The sequence below is a fragment of the Orycteropus afer genome, unplaced genomic scaffold, assembly GCF_000298275.1.
Source record: "Orycteropus afer afer isolate SDZICR_OR568_19922 unplaced genomic scaffold, OryAfe1.0 scaffold00100, whole genome shotgun sequence".
NCBI lineage: Eukaryota > Metazoa > Chordata > Mammalia > Tubulidentata > Orycteropodidae > Orycteropus > Orycteropus afer.
The window spans coordinates 4,905,516-4,921,632 of record NW_006921687.1 but is presented as its reverse complement, the minus strand read 5'-3'; the positions used below and the strand labels follow the sequence as shown (position 1 = coordinate 4,921,632).

The 16,117-nt window shown below is 35.0% G+C and overlaps 1 protein-coding gene across 1 annotated transcript in view; it reads left to right on the top strand.

The window, feature by feature from the left end:
• DNM1L (dynamin 1 like) overlaps positions 1-13,411 on the top strand; it is a 74,752-nt gene extending 61,341 nt beyond the window's left edge. Inside the window, exons 11-21 of the mRNA XM_007943159.2 lie at positions 1,802-1,922; positions 2,124-2,279; positions 2,526-2,615; positions 4,313-4,405; positions 6,722-6,778; positions 7,462-7,539; positions 7,886-7,918; positions 9,652-9,828; positions 10,002-10,111; positions 11,665-11,824; positions 13,355-13,411. Coding sequence (XP_007941350.1) covers positions 1,802-1,922; positions 2,124-2,279; positions 2,526-2,615; positions 4,313-4,405; positions 6,722-6,778; positions 7,462-7,539; positions 7,886-7,918; positions 9,652-9,828; positions 10,002-10,111; positions 11,665-11,824; positions 13,355-13,411 — 1,132 coding nt within the window. The remainder of the gene's footprint in view (positions 1-1,801; positions 1,923-2,123; positions 2,280-2,525; positions 2,616-4,312; positions 4,406-6,721; positions 6,779-7,461; positions 7,540-7,885; positions 7,919-9,651; positions 9,829-10,001; positions 10,112-11,664; positions 11,825-13,354) is intronic.
• Positions 13,412-16,117: the final 2,706 nt, after the last annotated feature.

Below are 16,117 nucleotides of genomic sequence, written 5' to 3'. Positions count from 1 at the left end.
AGGGAGGTCCTGTTTACCCTCTCCCATTGTTGATATCTTGTATAGCTATAGTATAATTAACAAAAGTAGGAGAACAATAGGATACAGTAGGTGCAATTACAAAACTAGGAGATGGACATTGGTACAATCCATAGAGCTTATTCACAAAGGCTCGTGTGTGTGTGTGTGTGTGTGTATACATAGGTTTATTACTACCTTCATGTGACCCAGGTGGTCTTTTATATGAATAAACTCCTCCATGAAGAGATGGATTGTTTAATAGACTATTGAGTTTTTATTAAATATATGGCATATTGAGGGAAGTAAAGATTACTAAGATGGGTCTTGAAGAAGTTCATTGGATAAAGTGGGTCAAGGTAACATGAGGCTTAAGTAGATGACAAAAAAGGAATATAATCAAATATCTTTAAGTACTTGTTGTTCAAAATGATACATATCCAGAAAAGTGTATACAATATCTATCCAGTTTTATAAATAGCAAATATATGTATAATCACCTATCAAGCTTTTAGAACAATGAAGAGAGTTGATTTAAATTTATTTCAAGGATTCAGAGAGCTCCATAGTTAAGAAGGTGTTTGAGTTGGGATTTGAATAGAAATTGGGCAGGAAGCATGGAGAAGGGTTTTGGCTTGGAAACAGCTAAGAATAATGGAGCATGTATTTGTAGATGGGCATGTACCGTGATGGGACAGAACAAGATAAGGCAGGAAAGTAAAGTGTCTAGGAATAAGACTGGGAAGTTTTGAATATCTTGTTCTAGAATTTGGAGAGCTTTCTAGCATAAAAAAATAAAACAATTTTTGGTTAGGGAAGTACCCTGTTTCAGAAGGATAATTCTGGTATTTACTAAAAAATTATCTGGAGAAGGTGAAAGCTGGGAGGCAGGGAGACCACCTGTTATAGTAGACTAGTACCCATGTCTGGACTAGTACAAGAAAATGCTGAATGACGGTAGTAAATATAGAGACAAAGAGATGATTTGAGGAGATATAATGTTATTTATACTCAACTGAGCTTGAATTAAAAAAAAAAAAAAAGTAACACCAGGGCTTCTGGGCAATAAACAAGATAGGAAATCCAAGGTGCCCAGAACCGAGGTGCAGAATTTCTGATCTTAAGTGGTCTAGACCAGGAAATTGGCAAACTAGAGCCTGACAGTTGAGAATGATTTCTGTATATTTTTTGATGGTTGAATATAAATCAGAAGATGTAACATGTAAAAATATTAAATTTAAATTTCAGTGTGTATAAATAAAGTTTTATTGGAACATAGACCAATATATGTAAACATGCTCATTTGTTTACACATTTTCTGTGGCTCTTTTACACTCCACAGCGGAGTTGTGTAGTTGTGACAGAGACCTTATTATCTGAAAAGCCTATAATCTTTACTATCTGGCCCTTTACAGAAAAAGTTTGCTAACCTGTTCTCTAGATTACAGACAGAACAGAAATGAGACATTGTTTCCTGTCCCTAAGGAGCATGTCATCTAATTGAAAACTAGGATAGAAGAAAGGTGTTTAGTAATTTTTATTTAACTGATGTTTGACAGTACCCTTACTGTACATATATAAGTATATACCTTTCATGAAATGACTCCTTTCTCCGTTAAAAAAAAAAAAAAAAATTAAGAGAAACTGGTTCATGATGGAGTTGAGAATATATGAAAAGGAGAATAGTGTACATGTAATTGCTTATCTAAGCCTTTCTCAGAAAGTGAGATAAGCGTAATGGTTATAGAAAGACTTCTAACTTGTAGCTTCTTTCCCAGAAATCATGTACTTCATTACCTTTCAGATGCGGTGGTGCTAGAATATGTTACATTTTCCATGAGACTTTTGGACGAACCTTAGAATCTGTTGACCCACTAGGTGGCCTTAATACTATTGACATTTTGACTGCCATTAGAAACGCTACTGTGAGTATATTTTTAACTCTCAGAATTTTTTCAAATGAGGATAGAGCTTTATTTAAGCTATATATGGTGTCTTTTAAAAAAATTCATTGTATAATTTATTTTGCTCTCAAACTTGATACTATTTTTCATGAGAAAAGCAAAAAATGGGAAAAGCCAAAATATATGTGCCTGTAATAAAGGCCTTAAGTTTTATTTTTTCAGGGCCCACGTCCTGCTTTGTTTGTGCCTGAGGTTTCATTTGAATTATTGGTCAAACGGCAAATCAAACGTCTAGAAGAGCCTAGCCTCCGTTGTGTGGAACTGGTTCATGAGGAGATGCAAAGGATCATTCAGCACTGTAGCAATTACAGTACACAGGTAATGAGAGAAATTTAACAGATTTCCAATTAATTTACTAGTAAAGGATATGAGGTGTCAGTTCAGAGCGTAGTGGGAAAGTATGTTGATGGGCCCGAAGTCATACTCTGTAGTTACCTTTCTAAAAGTGGTTTGGAATAGTATTATTAAATGTAATTTCCAAATCTAATTTAGCATTTCAGCGATTAGTTTTCCTTTAAATGAAATAATTAACTGTTACATTTTTCTTTTCTCCATTATATATAGGAATTGTTGAGGTTTCCTAAACTTCATGATGCCATAGTTGAAGTAGTTACTTGTCTTCTTCGTAAAAGGTTGCCTGTTACAAATGAAATGGTGAGTTATTATTTTACAAACCATCGCTGTAATCACTACTGCAAAAAAATTTAAATTTTAGTTTGGCTGCTTTTTTGTACCATTTTATTACACTTTGCGGTTTAGACATCAATCTCATTTGAAAGAAAGCTTTTTAGTATTTCTGGTATAAAGACCATATGTTTCTTCATATTTTAATTATTCTTAGTTTGTAGACACAGGTGTTCATGAGAATTGAGTTGTTGAGGACTGTGAATAGCAGTCCTATTATAAACCACCACTGATCTAATGGAAAATTACTTCTATTTTAGCCTAACTTGAATCCTTATAAGTTCCTTTTTAAACTATACAGTGCATTGGGGTAATGTTGCCATTTCTACTGTTTGCTTGTTTGATGATCTTATACCTATAATATGATTCTTTGCTACTATTCTGTGAATTGCTAATATCCTCAAAAATAAAAATGCTGAAATTGGCAGAAATAAAGAATTGGCATTTGGAATTGCTCTTCTACCTATAAATGTTTGCTGGTTTGTTTTTCCTTCCCTGGTTACTAAAAGGGCATTTGGGTCCTTGGCTCCGGATAGTGAGCCACAATGGAAGTTTACTAAGAGGACAAATTCATCCTTGGAAGTGTAGAATGTAAATGTTGCTGATGGGTTGTTTTTCTAATGAGCATAACCCAGATACAGATGGAACTTGAATAAATCTTTTTCAATGGGTTCTTGACCTTAGTGCTGTTATGATACCTGAGACTCATCAGGATTATGCAAAGGACACAGAAAATGAGTGAGTTTAACTTCTCATATGAAACCAAAACCAAATCAAACCTGTTGCCTTTGAGTCGATTTTGACTAATAGCAGCCTCATAGGGTTGGTTTCCAAGACTGCAAATCTTTATGGGAGCCAACTGCAGTACCTTTTTTCTGTACAGTGGCTGATGAGTTCAAACTTCTGCCTTTTTGGTTAGCAGCTGAGCTATTAACCACTGTGCCACCAGAGTTCAATCTCTCTTATTAAAAAAAAAAAAAAAAACTCCCCACTGAGTTTTCCAGTCTGTATATCTTTAAAGTAGATCTTCCTCCTGTGGAGCAGCTGATGTGTTTGAACCCCTAACCTGCTGGTTAGCAGCCATATGCCTTACACATTACACCACCATAGCTCCCTTCAATCTCAAGCTTTACCATTTATGAAGAGGGCTGGAGGAGTTAATTTCAGTTTTACTTTTTGACTGTTGTGCCATTAGGATTTTGAACCACAGAATATTTAAACTAGGAGCATCATAATTAAAACTCATCAATCACTATTTCAGGTCTTTAAATATGTCCTTTATTCAGATAAAGGTAACATCTTTAACTTACATCTGTTTATAAAGAGTTTTCTTATTGTTGAAACTGAACTAAAATTTTGTGTAAAGCCTTAGAACTTAGATATGCATTAGGTAATTTTTTTCTCTAACAGTAAAATACTTATAGCTACCTTAATGTTGTTGTTTTTTTCCCCCCTTAGTTGTGCAATCTTAGATAATGAAATGTAATAATTTAAGAGCTAAAGCACAAGATTTATCCTTGGAGTACAATTTTCGAGGATTTATTTAGTCATCAGTTTCCCATGTGATCTTTTTTAGCATCATCTAATTAATTTTAAATAGAAGTTTCTCAAAGTAAAATTTGATTGACTTATTTTTGTACGTATAGTCTAATTTTCTTTTTCTCTAGGTCCATAACTTAGTGGCAATTGAATTGGCTTATATCAATACAAAACATCCAGACTTTGCTGATGCTTGTGGACTAATGAATAATAATATAGAGGTAAATGCAATTCATTCATTTCAGATGTAGAAAATCTATTGTAACTCATTTCATCAAACTTATTTAGCATGGGATAAGTATCTTTGAAACATGCATGCACTGTGAATTAGTCCCTGTTATTTATATACCAGGAAGTATGCTGAAGGCTGTTACATTGTTTTCTTAATTCTCAAAACCACCTGGAGGCATTATTATTTTCTGCTTATGAAACTGAAAGTCAGAGAGGCTCTTGCAATTCACTCATGTAATGTTGAAGGATTGTGTGGCTCCATTTCAGTAACTGTTGTTGCCGTTTATTCAGGTTCAAATATGTAAAGCAAACTGAATGTTTAAAATTCATTTCATTTGGCGGTGAAAACTTCTATGAAAGAAAAATTCCAAGAATTACCCAACTTTTCATAAATTTGGAAAAGCAGAGTTCTCTTTTTCACCACTACTGGTGTGGCTGCATTCTATGGATCTTTTCTTTCCATTTGATATTAATATAACAAGTTGTGTAACATCTCATATGGAACCGAGGCTGGTGGATGGAGCAATTTATCCAGATGCTATTTTTCTCTCTGCCACTTTTATCCAAGAACAGTAAGTTTTTCTGCTATTCCACAATCCAGTTAAGACCTCGGAGTGCCCTTCTATATCAAATTTCTTCTTCTGCATGTGGGTGGAGAGAAAATTGTAAACATGGAATTTGGGAACTCGAAGGGAGCCTGGGGTATCAACTGCAACCCTTTGGTTATACAGGTGAGGAACCTGGAGGCTCATAGATGGTAACAGCTAGTACTTTAGTGCTTATTCTGCTGGGTGCTGATAAGGGAAATAAGCACTCTTCTCTTTAGCAGGTACAGGAACCTAGGCTTATTTAGCAATAGAGCTGAGATAACCTATTGTCAGAAAAAATTCCATAGTGCACACATGAGTAAGGCACTTAGGAAATATTCAGAAAGTAGACAACTTTAAAACAAGGATTCAGTTCTTATAAAATTGAAACCAATCTCATGGAAAACTTGTGTTAGGAAGTTTTTGTTATATCAGCAAGGTCATATATGGTAATAGGGTTTCAGATCACTATTTTTCTACAAGTGAGTATCTCTCTGGTTTTAATGACACTATGCCAAAGAACTTTATGTAGATATTCTCATTTAATCTTTACAACCACCCTAAGAAGCTAGATAATGTTGTTAACAGACTAGGAAACTGAGGCTTCAAAAGAATTGGTAACCTGTCTAGGTAACAAGGTCTGTTTGGCTCCAGGACTAGCTAAAATCATAAATGGTTGGTAGCAGACTACTGTGGAATTCTTGTTTTCCAGATTCCCTGCCTTTTGCTTTAAATCTCTCTTCAAAATGCTAACTTTTTATTCTGAAGATTGTTAAAATCCATGTATTTTTATTATCTGCTACGTTTTATCACTGGATTACCTCCTATGCGAAAATGAGAGTTTTCTGCACCCCTCCCAATTCTCACCCATAAAAACACTATTGTGAATTTTTTGTTAATATACATCTTTTTGTAAGTTTCAGAGTGTTCATGAAATGCTTTGTATTTAGGAACAATTCCGACTTTATTTAACCTCAGTACTCTCATATATTATATTTGATGTGAGAAATCCATCAATATTTCTCTTTCTATACATAATCTGTCATGGTGCTTGGGATGTATCAGGTGTTCAGTGCACATTGGTTTGATTTTAAGTTTCTTTAGCTTTGTACCACATTTACTGTGATAGTATTAGCAAATAAGAAGTGGGCAGTTGATTAGCTTATACTTTTTTTCAGCACTACATTTATTTCCTGGAGATTGTTTTAGATACAGAAAACAGGGTAACTTCAACAACAGGTATTTTTTTTAAAGTTACAGTATTGTGTGAGGGGGTTGTATGCATTTAATAAAAAGATATGCAGGTTGGAGTGACTGATAAAGGTTCTGCCGATTTTCTGTGATTTGTGCATTTCATAGCTTTGAAGGGCATGTGTCACATTATGTGGGGACAGGCTTAAATCATTGTTTCTTAGGGGGACAGGGAAAGGAGATGTCAGTTCATTGCTCCTCACTTGAGAATCTAGATATAGGGAACCACTATTACTGACATTGTATTATATCCCTTAGCTGTGTTGGAACAGAAAAAAAGATTGAGAAGAATTGGGTTAAATGATTTCTTATTTTAAAATGTAATAATTATGTCATGAGTCCCCACAGTGAGAAAATGTACCTATCTGTAAGTTATTCTGCACTTTAAAATTCATCTGCACATTTTCTGGTAGGCTTGTATTGTAGTGCTCTGATAATCACTTTTATTTTGCTGGTTGTGTTGTATAGGAACAAAGGAGAAACAGGCTAGCAAGAGAATTACCTTCAGCTGTATCACGAGATAAGGTAAAAAAACAGTGTTTGTTAGCCATATTCCAATACCCAGATGGACTGGTAAACCTCAGGATATTATTTAGATTTGGAGTAATTTATTTTTTCTTCTCTCTTTAATAATTCCACTGGAAGTATTTCATTGTTTGAGTAAAGGTATGCAAGTTTAAAATAAGCTTTGAGTAATGTAAAGATAATATTTTTGAATACACTGTAATAAATGTTTAAAGAAGGCTTTTATGCTTCAGGGCTTTTAAAATTTACTAGTAGAGACTGCAGCAAGTTTGTGTAAGAAATTCAGTTGACATTACCACTAAACTTGTAATAGAGGTTTTGAGAGGGAAGAACACAATATACACATAATAGAGGTTTTAGTTACCTACAGTACCAATAATAATTTTGTAAGTTAAAATGTTTGTGTATAAAACCTGTTATCTTGAATTTGTTACCAGAAAAGATCAAATTCCAAAATTAAAAACGAAGTTTTTAGACTTGGTCTTGGTTATTCACCTAGAAGACCTCTGACAAAGGTGACAGAAGTATAGGAAATTAGGCACAATGATTAATCTCCCATGATTATTTTGTTTTAATGTTATTTTACTCTTTTGTTACAGAGGGGAAAAAATTTACATTTATTAAATGTATCTGAACGCATTTTTGGCATCCTTGATTTTTTTCCCTGCATTTTTTGCCTTTAGTCTTCTAAAGTTCCAAGTGCTTTGGCACCTGCCTCCCAGGAGCCCTCCCCTGCTGCTTCTGCTGAGGCTGATGGCAAGGTCTGTTCTGATTCTTAATCTAAGCCTGCATGACTAGTTGTTTGGTGCAACACCATCATCTAGAAACAGTACACAGAATAGCAGGGTATTAACATGGGATATTGCATTCCTGACAATTTTAATCTGATCCAAATTCTTGAAAAGTTCAGTCTAATAAAATTTAAAATTATATAATAATGTATATTTCATAAAACAAATTTATTGACATGCTTTTACTTACAATATGAAAGATGCATACAGAAAAAGTAATTTTAAAGAGGAAATTATCCTACACTTTTTGAATATCAAGCCAATGATATCTTAATTTTGCTTGTTAAATTGCATGTTTTAACATATCTTTCAACAGTTAATTCAGGACAGCAGAAGAGAAACTAAAAATGTGAGTCTCTTGACATTGGAAATGTTGGTACCTTTGGTCTCACTGAAACACTGTCTTCAAAATCATTGAAGAGCTTGTTTGTACAGTGGCATCTATCTCCTGTCTGTCTTACATTCTTAATGTCCTTTTAATCTAACTTTTCTAAGATGACATTAATTCTAGTTTTAACACTGTTTACTAATAATAGGCTTTTCTACTGCTTTCCAATATATTCAAAAATAGTCTTGAATTTAGCAGGTAATTAAGATTTCAGAAATGGAAATTGTGCTTCTGAACTTTTCCTTTCCAAGGTTCTGAGAGCTGTCCAGTACTAACAGATAATCTCTAATGCTTTTTTACGCTTCCATTTAGTTTGTACTTGTCATTCTAAATATATTGCTTAAATATGTGCTTCAAAAGGTTAAGCAAATTCAAAACAAATGGGGACTGTGAGAGTTTGAGACTATGTCAATTCTTGATAACCTTTCTAGAGGAAAATAATATGAAAAATATTCAGATCCATTTTTATTTCTAGTTTCTCCGTTACTTAGCTCTTTTTATCCAGATTTTAAGATTATAAACATCAAATAAAGCCTTATATATGTCTTAGCGTCTCTTAGCCCACTTTCCTCAGAGCTAAAGGGTAGCATCTGAATTCATTATACAAATTTTATTTCATTCATGGCATCATACTGAATGTGTTCACTTTAATATTTCATTTGTGATGACATTCATGAATAGTTAAGCATTTAAAATTACTCATTTTAAATTAATATAATATATAGTGCAAAATAGAATGTATAATGTTGTTTGCTGTCTAGTCAATTTTGGCTCATTGTGACCCTACAGGACAGAGTAAAACTGCTCCATAGGGTTTTCTAGGCTGTAATTTTACAGATGGAGACTGTCACATCTTTCTCCTGTGGAGCCTCTAGAGGGTTCAAACCACTGACCCTTCGATCAGCAGCCAAGCACTTAACCACTGTGTCACCAGGGTTCTCCCTCAGAATGTATAATATCTCCTATATGTAGATGTCACTCAACTAACATTAGACACAAATTGTGGCCAGTTTTTTTTTGGCTCAGAATGCACCCAAAACCGACATATCGAGGGAACTTACGTTATGCTTATGCCATAGTCCACATTTTAGGCGGCTTAACATGACTAGTCAGCCTCAGAATAGTGAATGTAGCATTATTTATTTTATTAAAGAGTTTCTACTTTTACCCTATGGTTGACTGTTATACACAAACTGGAGAAATATATAAACTCTTAATGTTTGGAGACATGAGTTCATGAAAAACTTTCAGAGAGATCATACGTAGCTCAACAGTGTTTGATATTACTTTGAAGAAATTAAATTGAATGGCAGTTGTATTTTTTGTTGTGCTTTAAAAGTCATTCTGCTTTTATGGGCACTTTTATACTTTCCCCACAATCTAGCGATTTAGAGATGGGAGCAAATGAAAATATTTGAAAAGTGAGCAAATGACAATGAAAAAAAGGAATTAAATAGGATCTATTTGGCTGAAGCCTTGCAAACAATCTACAATAGAACTTTACTTAGAAACCTCAGGATTCCAGTTATATATTCCAACCATCATGTCTTTCTGATCCCATTATCTGTCTGGATATATTAAACTCCAGATGGGTACTGGATTATGTGTTCTTTCCTTACTATTAAAAAAAATGTTTAGCTTTAAAGTCAGTATGATATTATTGGTATAGGTTTTGGTACACCTCTTATTTTCAGGTTGCATCTGGAAGTGGTGGGGTAGGAGATGCTGTTCAAGAACCAACAACAGGCAACTGGAGAGGGATGTTGAAAACTTCAAAAGCTGAAGAATTATTAGCTGAAGAAAAATCAAAACCAATTCCAATTATGCCAGCCAGTCCACAAAAGGGCCATGCTGTGAATCTGCTGGATGTGGTAAGCCCTGAAGATTTGGTTTAGGACTAATAAGATGACCCAAATTAGTGGGAAAACATTTCAAAAGACTAAATGTACAAGTCTTAATTATTTACTTAACTTTTGCATTCTTAAATGTTACCATTTTAAATGGCACAAAATTAATGTTTTTTGTTCCCCTTTGCCCCATTTAGCCAGTTCCTGTTGCACGAAAACTATCTGCTCGTGAACAGCGTGATTGTGAGGTGATTGAACGACTCATCAAATCATACTTTCTTATTGTCAGAAAGAATATTCAAGACAGGTTAGTATTAATATATAAATCACAGACTAAAATATTACTGGATGTTCCCATGATTTGTTTTGAAATAGATGTTTTAAATTTTTTTGACAACTGAATAATATTTATTGCAGTACAAGCTTTCATAGAAATCATTTATTATTTATTTTAGGTAATTTATATTCTGAACCAAACTGACCATTTGTCAGTCTTTAGGTAACTGTTGTAGTTAAGACTTAGTCTATAAAAATGAAACAACTAGGACATAATATGTGAGATAGAAAAAGCTATTGAGAAATGATATTCTTTTGTTCTTTCTGGCTGCCACGTTTTTAGTCATTTAAAAAAGTCTTTTTCCTCAATTTTAGTTTAGTAGTTTTATTTATTATTTTGGCTAATGACATTGTCTTGATGTTTCAATTATTTGACTTGGTTCTTCTCCAACGTTATCAAAATAAATGTCTTTTATTAAGATATATGTCTTATTTCTTCATTCTAATTCAGGATGTTTTCTCATGTGTCCACTACTTAAGTGTTCTCCTTCATATTCCCTATGATGTCATCTCATGAGTAAGATAGGGAGAATAAAAATTCAGTTGTGTAAGGTGACCTATTTCCATTAGAAAATACTCTGTATTCAACTTCTAATAATCTGTTAGCAGGTTAAGAGAAATTTATTGCACATATACTTGATATTTCACATTAAATCAATGATTTTTTTTGCCTGTAGAATCATTTAACTTACAGCTTGTGGTAGAAATTGTTAGTACATTGTGGCGTGAACAAAATTTCCCAGGTCCTGATTTTTGTCTCTCTTTCTGTCCCCATCCTCTGTAGTTTTGAGGAGATATAATTCATATCCCATAAAATTCACCCTTTAAAAATATACCATTCACTTGTTTTTAGTATACTCACAAAATTATATAACCATCACCACTAATTTCAGAACTTTTTCATCCCTCCAAGGAGAAAGAAACTCTGCATGTTAGCTGTCACTTCCTTCCTATTTGTCCCCTCCCTATCCCCTAGAAATCACTAATTTATTTTCTGTGTACATGGATTTATCTATTCTGGACATTTCATATAAATGGATTCAGTCAGTATTCCACTCCACCAAGTGTGGCATCTTGTGTCTAAGCATTTTTCATTTGGCATAATGTATTCAAGGTTCATTCAATGTTTACTGCATGAATTAGCCCTTCATTCCTTTTTATGGCTGAATACTACTACATTTTGTTGGTTCAGTCATTAACTGATGGATATTTGCGTCTTTTACACTTTTCATCTATGAATAATGCTCTTTGTAGAGTTTTGATATAAGCAATAATGATAGATTAGATAGAAGGGAAATAGGAAAAACACTCAAGGGAAATACTTCATTTTAAGAACTGGCAAATTAAGACTTGTGGCTTTTCTTAAAAATGTTTGATTATAATTAAGTGCAAATCTGAAGGGCCCTTATTCTGTAAGGAACTATCCAAAGTAGAACAGTATTAAGTTTTATGAGGTCAGAACCTAAGCCCCAAATTTTAAAACTAGAATCTTTGCCAAAATGTCAGATTTGTTTTGTTTTGCAGTGTGCCAAAGGCAGTAATGCATTTTCTGGTTAATCATGTGAAAGATACTCTTCAGAGTGAGTTAGTAGGACAGCTGTATAAGTCATCCTTATTGGATGATCTTCTGACTGAATCTGAGGACATGGCACAGCGTAGGAAAGAAGCAGCTGATATGCTAAAGGTATTACTGTGATTTTTTAAAACAAATTCCAGACTTGGGTTGCAGATATAAACACACATTCATATACATATTTTTTGTTCAAAATGCATGTTGATTCTTAGACATATGTGGTCTTTATGTTATAGCTTTACTGTGTGTGTGTGCGTGTGTGTGTGTATGAGCCCTGGTGACACAGTGGTTAAGCGCTCTGGGCTGCTAACCAAAAGGTCAGTGGTTGGAATCCACCAGTTGCTCTGCAGGAGATCCATCCATATGGCATTCTGCTTCCATAAAGATCATAGCCCTCCATAGGGCTTCTCTGTTCTACAGGGTTGCTGAGTCAGAATTGACTTAACAGCAATAGGTTTTACACACATACACAGACATGTGTCACTTAATGTCTGGCAACGTCTAAGCACACATACCATATTTTTACACAAAGTGCACAACACCCTTGTCAGTTTCCTATGCACATTACAGTGAAAATTACAGTGCATTCATGGGCCAGGGCACCCATGTATCTGACATCAAACCCGTCTTGAAGTCAGAGCACCTGTTCTGCTTGGCTGCTGTGCACAGCCCAAGAAGCCACCTAGTCTGTAGCAGTGGAGGCCCAGGCGCAAATTCCCAACCTTGGTCCCTCTCAGCTCCTGCGTCTCAGTGGATTTGGTCCTCATGTTTTGCCTGATATGGTCTGTAGGATGCTGATGGACAGGTATGCACCCTGACCGCCCCAGCCATGCTCAGCCCCCTTGGTGGCCTGCATCATCCCCTTTCAGGGCAGGTTCTCATGGCTTCCTTGTAGCTAGCTGGCTTAGCAGAGAAGATGGTGACAGCTGGGGGAGACTCTGTGGAACACTTACCTGAGGTGTCTGCATCAGGAGTTGCCGTGGGACTTGGCCAAGCACTTCCTTAAGGTGTCTACAGCGGGAGATGACTAGCTGTGCACCACACAGCAGCCCCTAAGTTAGTGTACCGGGAAGCCCCTTGCCACAAGACACAGGTGTTCACATGTCCAAATCACATAACATCCTATTTCACAAAACGCATTGTGGATGTTAAATGATGTATAACTGGGGTGTGTGCGCGCGCATGTATAAATGATGTATAACTGGTGTGTGTATGTGTGTGTGTGTGTGTGTGTGTGTGTGTGTGTGTGTGTATATATATATATATATATATAAGCGCTAAGGAGCCCTGGTATAACGGTTAAGCACTTGGTTGCTATCTGAAAAGTTGGTGATTTGAACCTACCAGCCATGTGTTTAAGACCTGGCAATGTGTTGTCATAAAGATTATAGCCAAGAAAACCCTATGGGACAGTTCTACTCTGTCCTTCAGGGTTGCTATGAGGCAGAATTCACTCAATGGTGATGGTACACAACATAGCTAATTTTCTCTTGGTACTTGATTAATTAGGTTCAAATCCCAGAGAAGAAATTAGTTATTATAGATCTACCACATATCAACTGGAGAGACTGCCTCATAAATTCAGATTCCTTTATATCATAACTTAATAAGCATTTCTAATTTTTACCTCCTTTAATGCAGGCATTACAAGGAGCCAGTCAAATTATTGCTGAAATCCGAGAGACTCATCTTTGGTGAAGAGAACTAGATAATAGTAAAGACTCACTCAACTCACTAGTTACTGCCTACTTCAGTAGAATTTTATTTATGAATTCTTGTGTATTGCAGTGGTATGAATCTGCTCATGTGAAGACTGGCTATAAACTGAAAAGTGTACTCTGTATTGCAGAACAAATCATACATTTAATCCAAATAATAAATGGCTGTTTCTAAAGTTTTCCAGTATATATATATAACACATCAAGTCTGTCTGTGACAGTTTCATATGAACATGAAAAGAACTGTAATGTTCTAGTAGTACAAGCAGTTTTCTGCCTGTGGATAAGATGAGCTGTGTAATCTTTGTTAGTTGTCTTAAAGCTGCTGCCATAGTCTTTCAAGAAGAAATTACCAAGACAACATTTCATACAACTATAATGCATGTGCTGTATAAATTGATCTGGCTTTGAAAAATTTTTTTTGACAAGCTAGAGTCACTGTTTTCCACTTGTCTGTCAATTGACAGGTCTATTTTTCTTTAGTTTCTCTGCAACTGTTCTTGTGTTAGTAAGAAAGTTGAATGCACAAGATTTGTAACATTGAAAGTGATGAGGTGTACATGTGTGCTAGCTACATTCCATTCCTGGGTTCACAATGCCTGAGTGCATTTACAAGTTAAAATACTCTATTATTCTTACTTCAGTCTGGAAGCATGAATCATAATTTCCTGCTTAAAAACAACCATCTAAACTTGACTAGTCAGATATGACAATGACCAGTTCCTTTCAGTTTTCAGAGGTCTCAATGATGACCTATACTCCTTTTGGTTTGCAAATACAGTGATGGTAATCAAGATACATCTTTAAAATGGAGTACTTAGACCATGCTCCAGTTTACTTTGAAGTGGGACTTAAAACCACTTAATACTTTACCACAGAGAAATACTTGTGGAGCTTATGAAAAGTGTACACACGCGCTCCTAAAGGCAACAAACTACTGAATTGCATTCAGGAGGTGGAGGTTTAGAACATATCCATACTTTAATATTAAAGTTTGACATGGGATTCTTGGTATCTAATCTATGTTACAGATATTAAGTTGTTGGTAGAAATTCTAGGACACCTATCTCTCTTTAACAGATAACATCTTAAATAATTATAGATAATAAAATTTCAGTTTATGACCAGATATTTCTTAAGGATACTGACAGGGAAAATAAGAATATGTTAACTCAAGTTCCCAATAACCAATTACTAAGAAACAATAAGCTCAGCACTGATCTGAAACACTGGGGGCAAGGGGAACCCAAGTAGGATATTGGTACTATTTTCAATCTGTTTAGTATGATCTTAACAAATACACATTACCAGAATATTTGTTAGCAAATTAAAAAATTTAAAAAAAATTTAGAAAGTCTCTCTACCATCATTAAACATCAGTTTTGAAATTATGGCCATCCACTTATTTCAGATAGTAGATAAAAATTACCATCATTCTGAATGTCATGGCCTTCCAGCCCTTTGGATTTGTAAGGAAAATATCTTACAATGTACCTTTCTCTCCCAACATATTAAACAGATTTCATCTCTGAAAATGTTGGCTTTGAAGACACGCTATGGTAATGTACTTGCTAGTACTACACTTGTACAAAGAAAAATAGGCAAAAAACTTAGGGAAAGCGAACTCCTACCTTTGTTGGCCATTAAACTGGGTGAAGTTCTGAAATGTAAAGATGGCTTCTGACATTTATTATGGATACATGTATGCTATTGGTCTGTAAATAAAACTGCTGGTATGAAATGACATTGATGTTTGTCAATAAATGAATACTTCCTAAGGAAAACTGGTTTCATGTTTACTCAGAGAAAGGTGGCTTTTAACACTGAAGTCTATCTACTTTGAAACATACCAATTCAGCTTAACCTGTACAAAAAGTTTGTATGTATTTTCCTGTTAAATTTTCACAACTCACTGAGGTATTATTACATCTCCATGTTTACGTATGAGGACACATTGATTTGCTCCAAGTAATCCAGGTAGAATGTGAAAACTAGAATGTGAAAACTAAAGCTATGCTTTGCTGCCTCTATGGTTTTTTAGAAGAAATGTGATTGTGAACCATTTTTTGATGTGTGCTTCACTTGATTCTGAGGGAAATAAGGGATGCTATTACCTTGATTTTACAGGTGTGGAAATAGTTCTGGAGAATTAATCTACCTAAGGTAGGTAAGCTAAACTGAATCTTCATTTCAGATCTTTTAAGTCTGTTCTGAAAATGTCCCTTTTAATCTTATAAGGTTGTATTTGCCTCTTTTTAACTCTTCTTTGGTCACTTCACTTTTCAGATTCTGTTATGTTCAATTTGCTTGGGACAGAAGATACAACTTAAATGTCAGAGTTTCCAAATTTATAAATGACTCCTACCTTACCAAGTACCCACTATTGTCGAGTTGATTCTGGCTCCAGTGGCCCTATAGGACACAGAACTGCCCTCTAGGGTTTCCAAAGCTGTAAATCTTTATGGAAGCAAACTGCCTCATCTTTTCTCCTGCACACTAACTGGTGGGTTCAAACCACACACCTTTTTGGTTAGCAGCCGAATGCTTTAACCACTGCACCACTGGAACTCAAACCACAAACCAAACTCACTGCTGCCCAGTCAATTCTGACTCATAGTGACCCCTCCTTGGGTTTCCAAGGTGGTATCTCTACGGAAGTAAATTGCTCAATTTTCCTTCCTAGTAG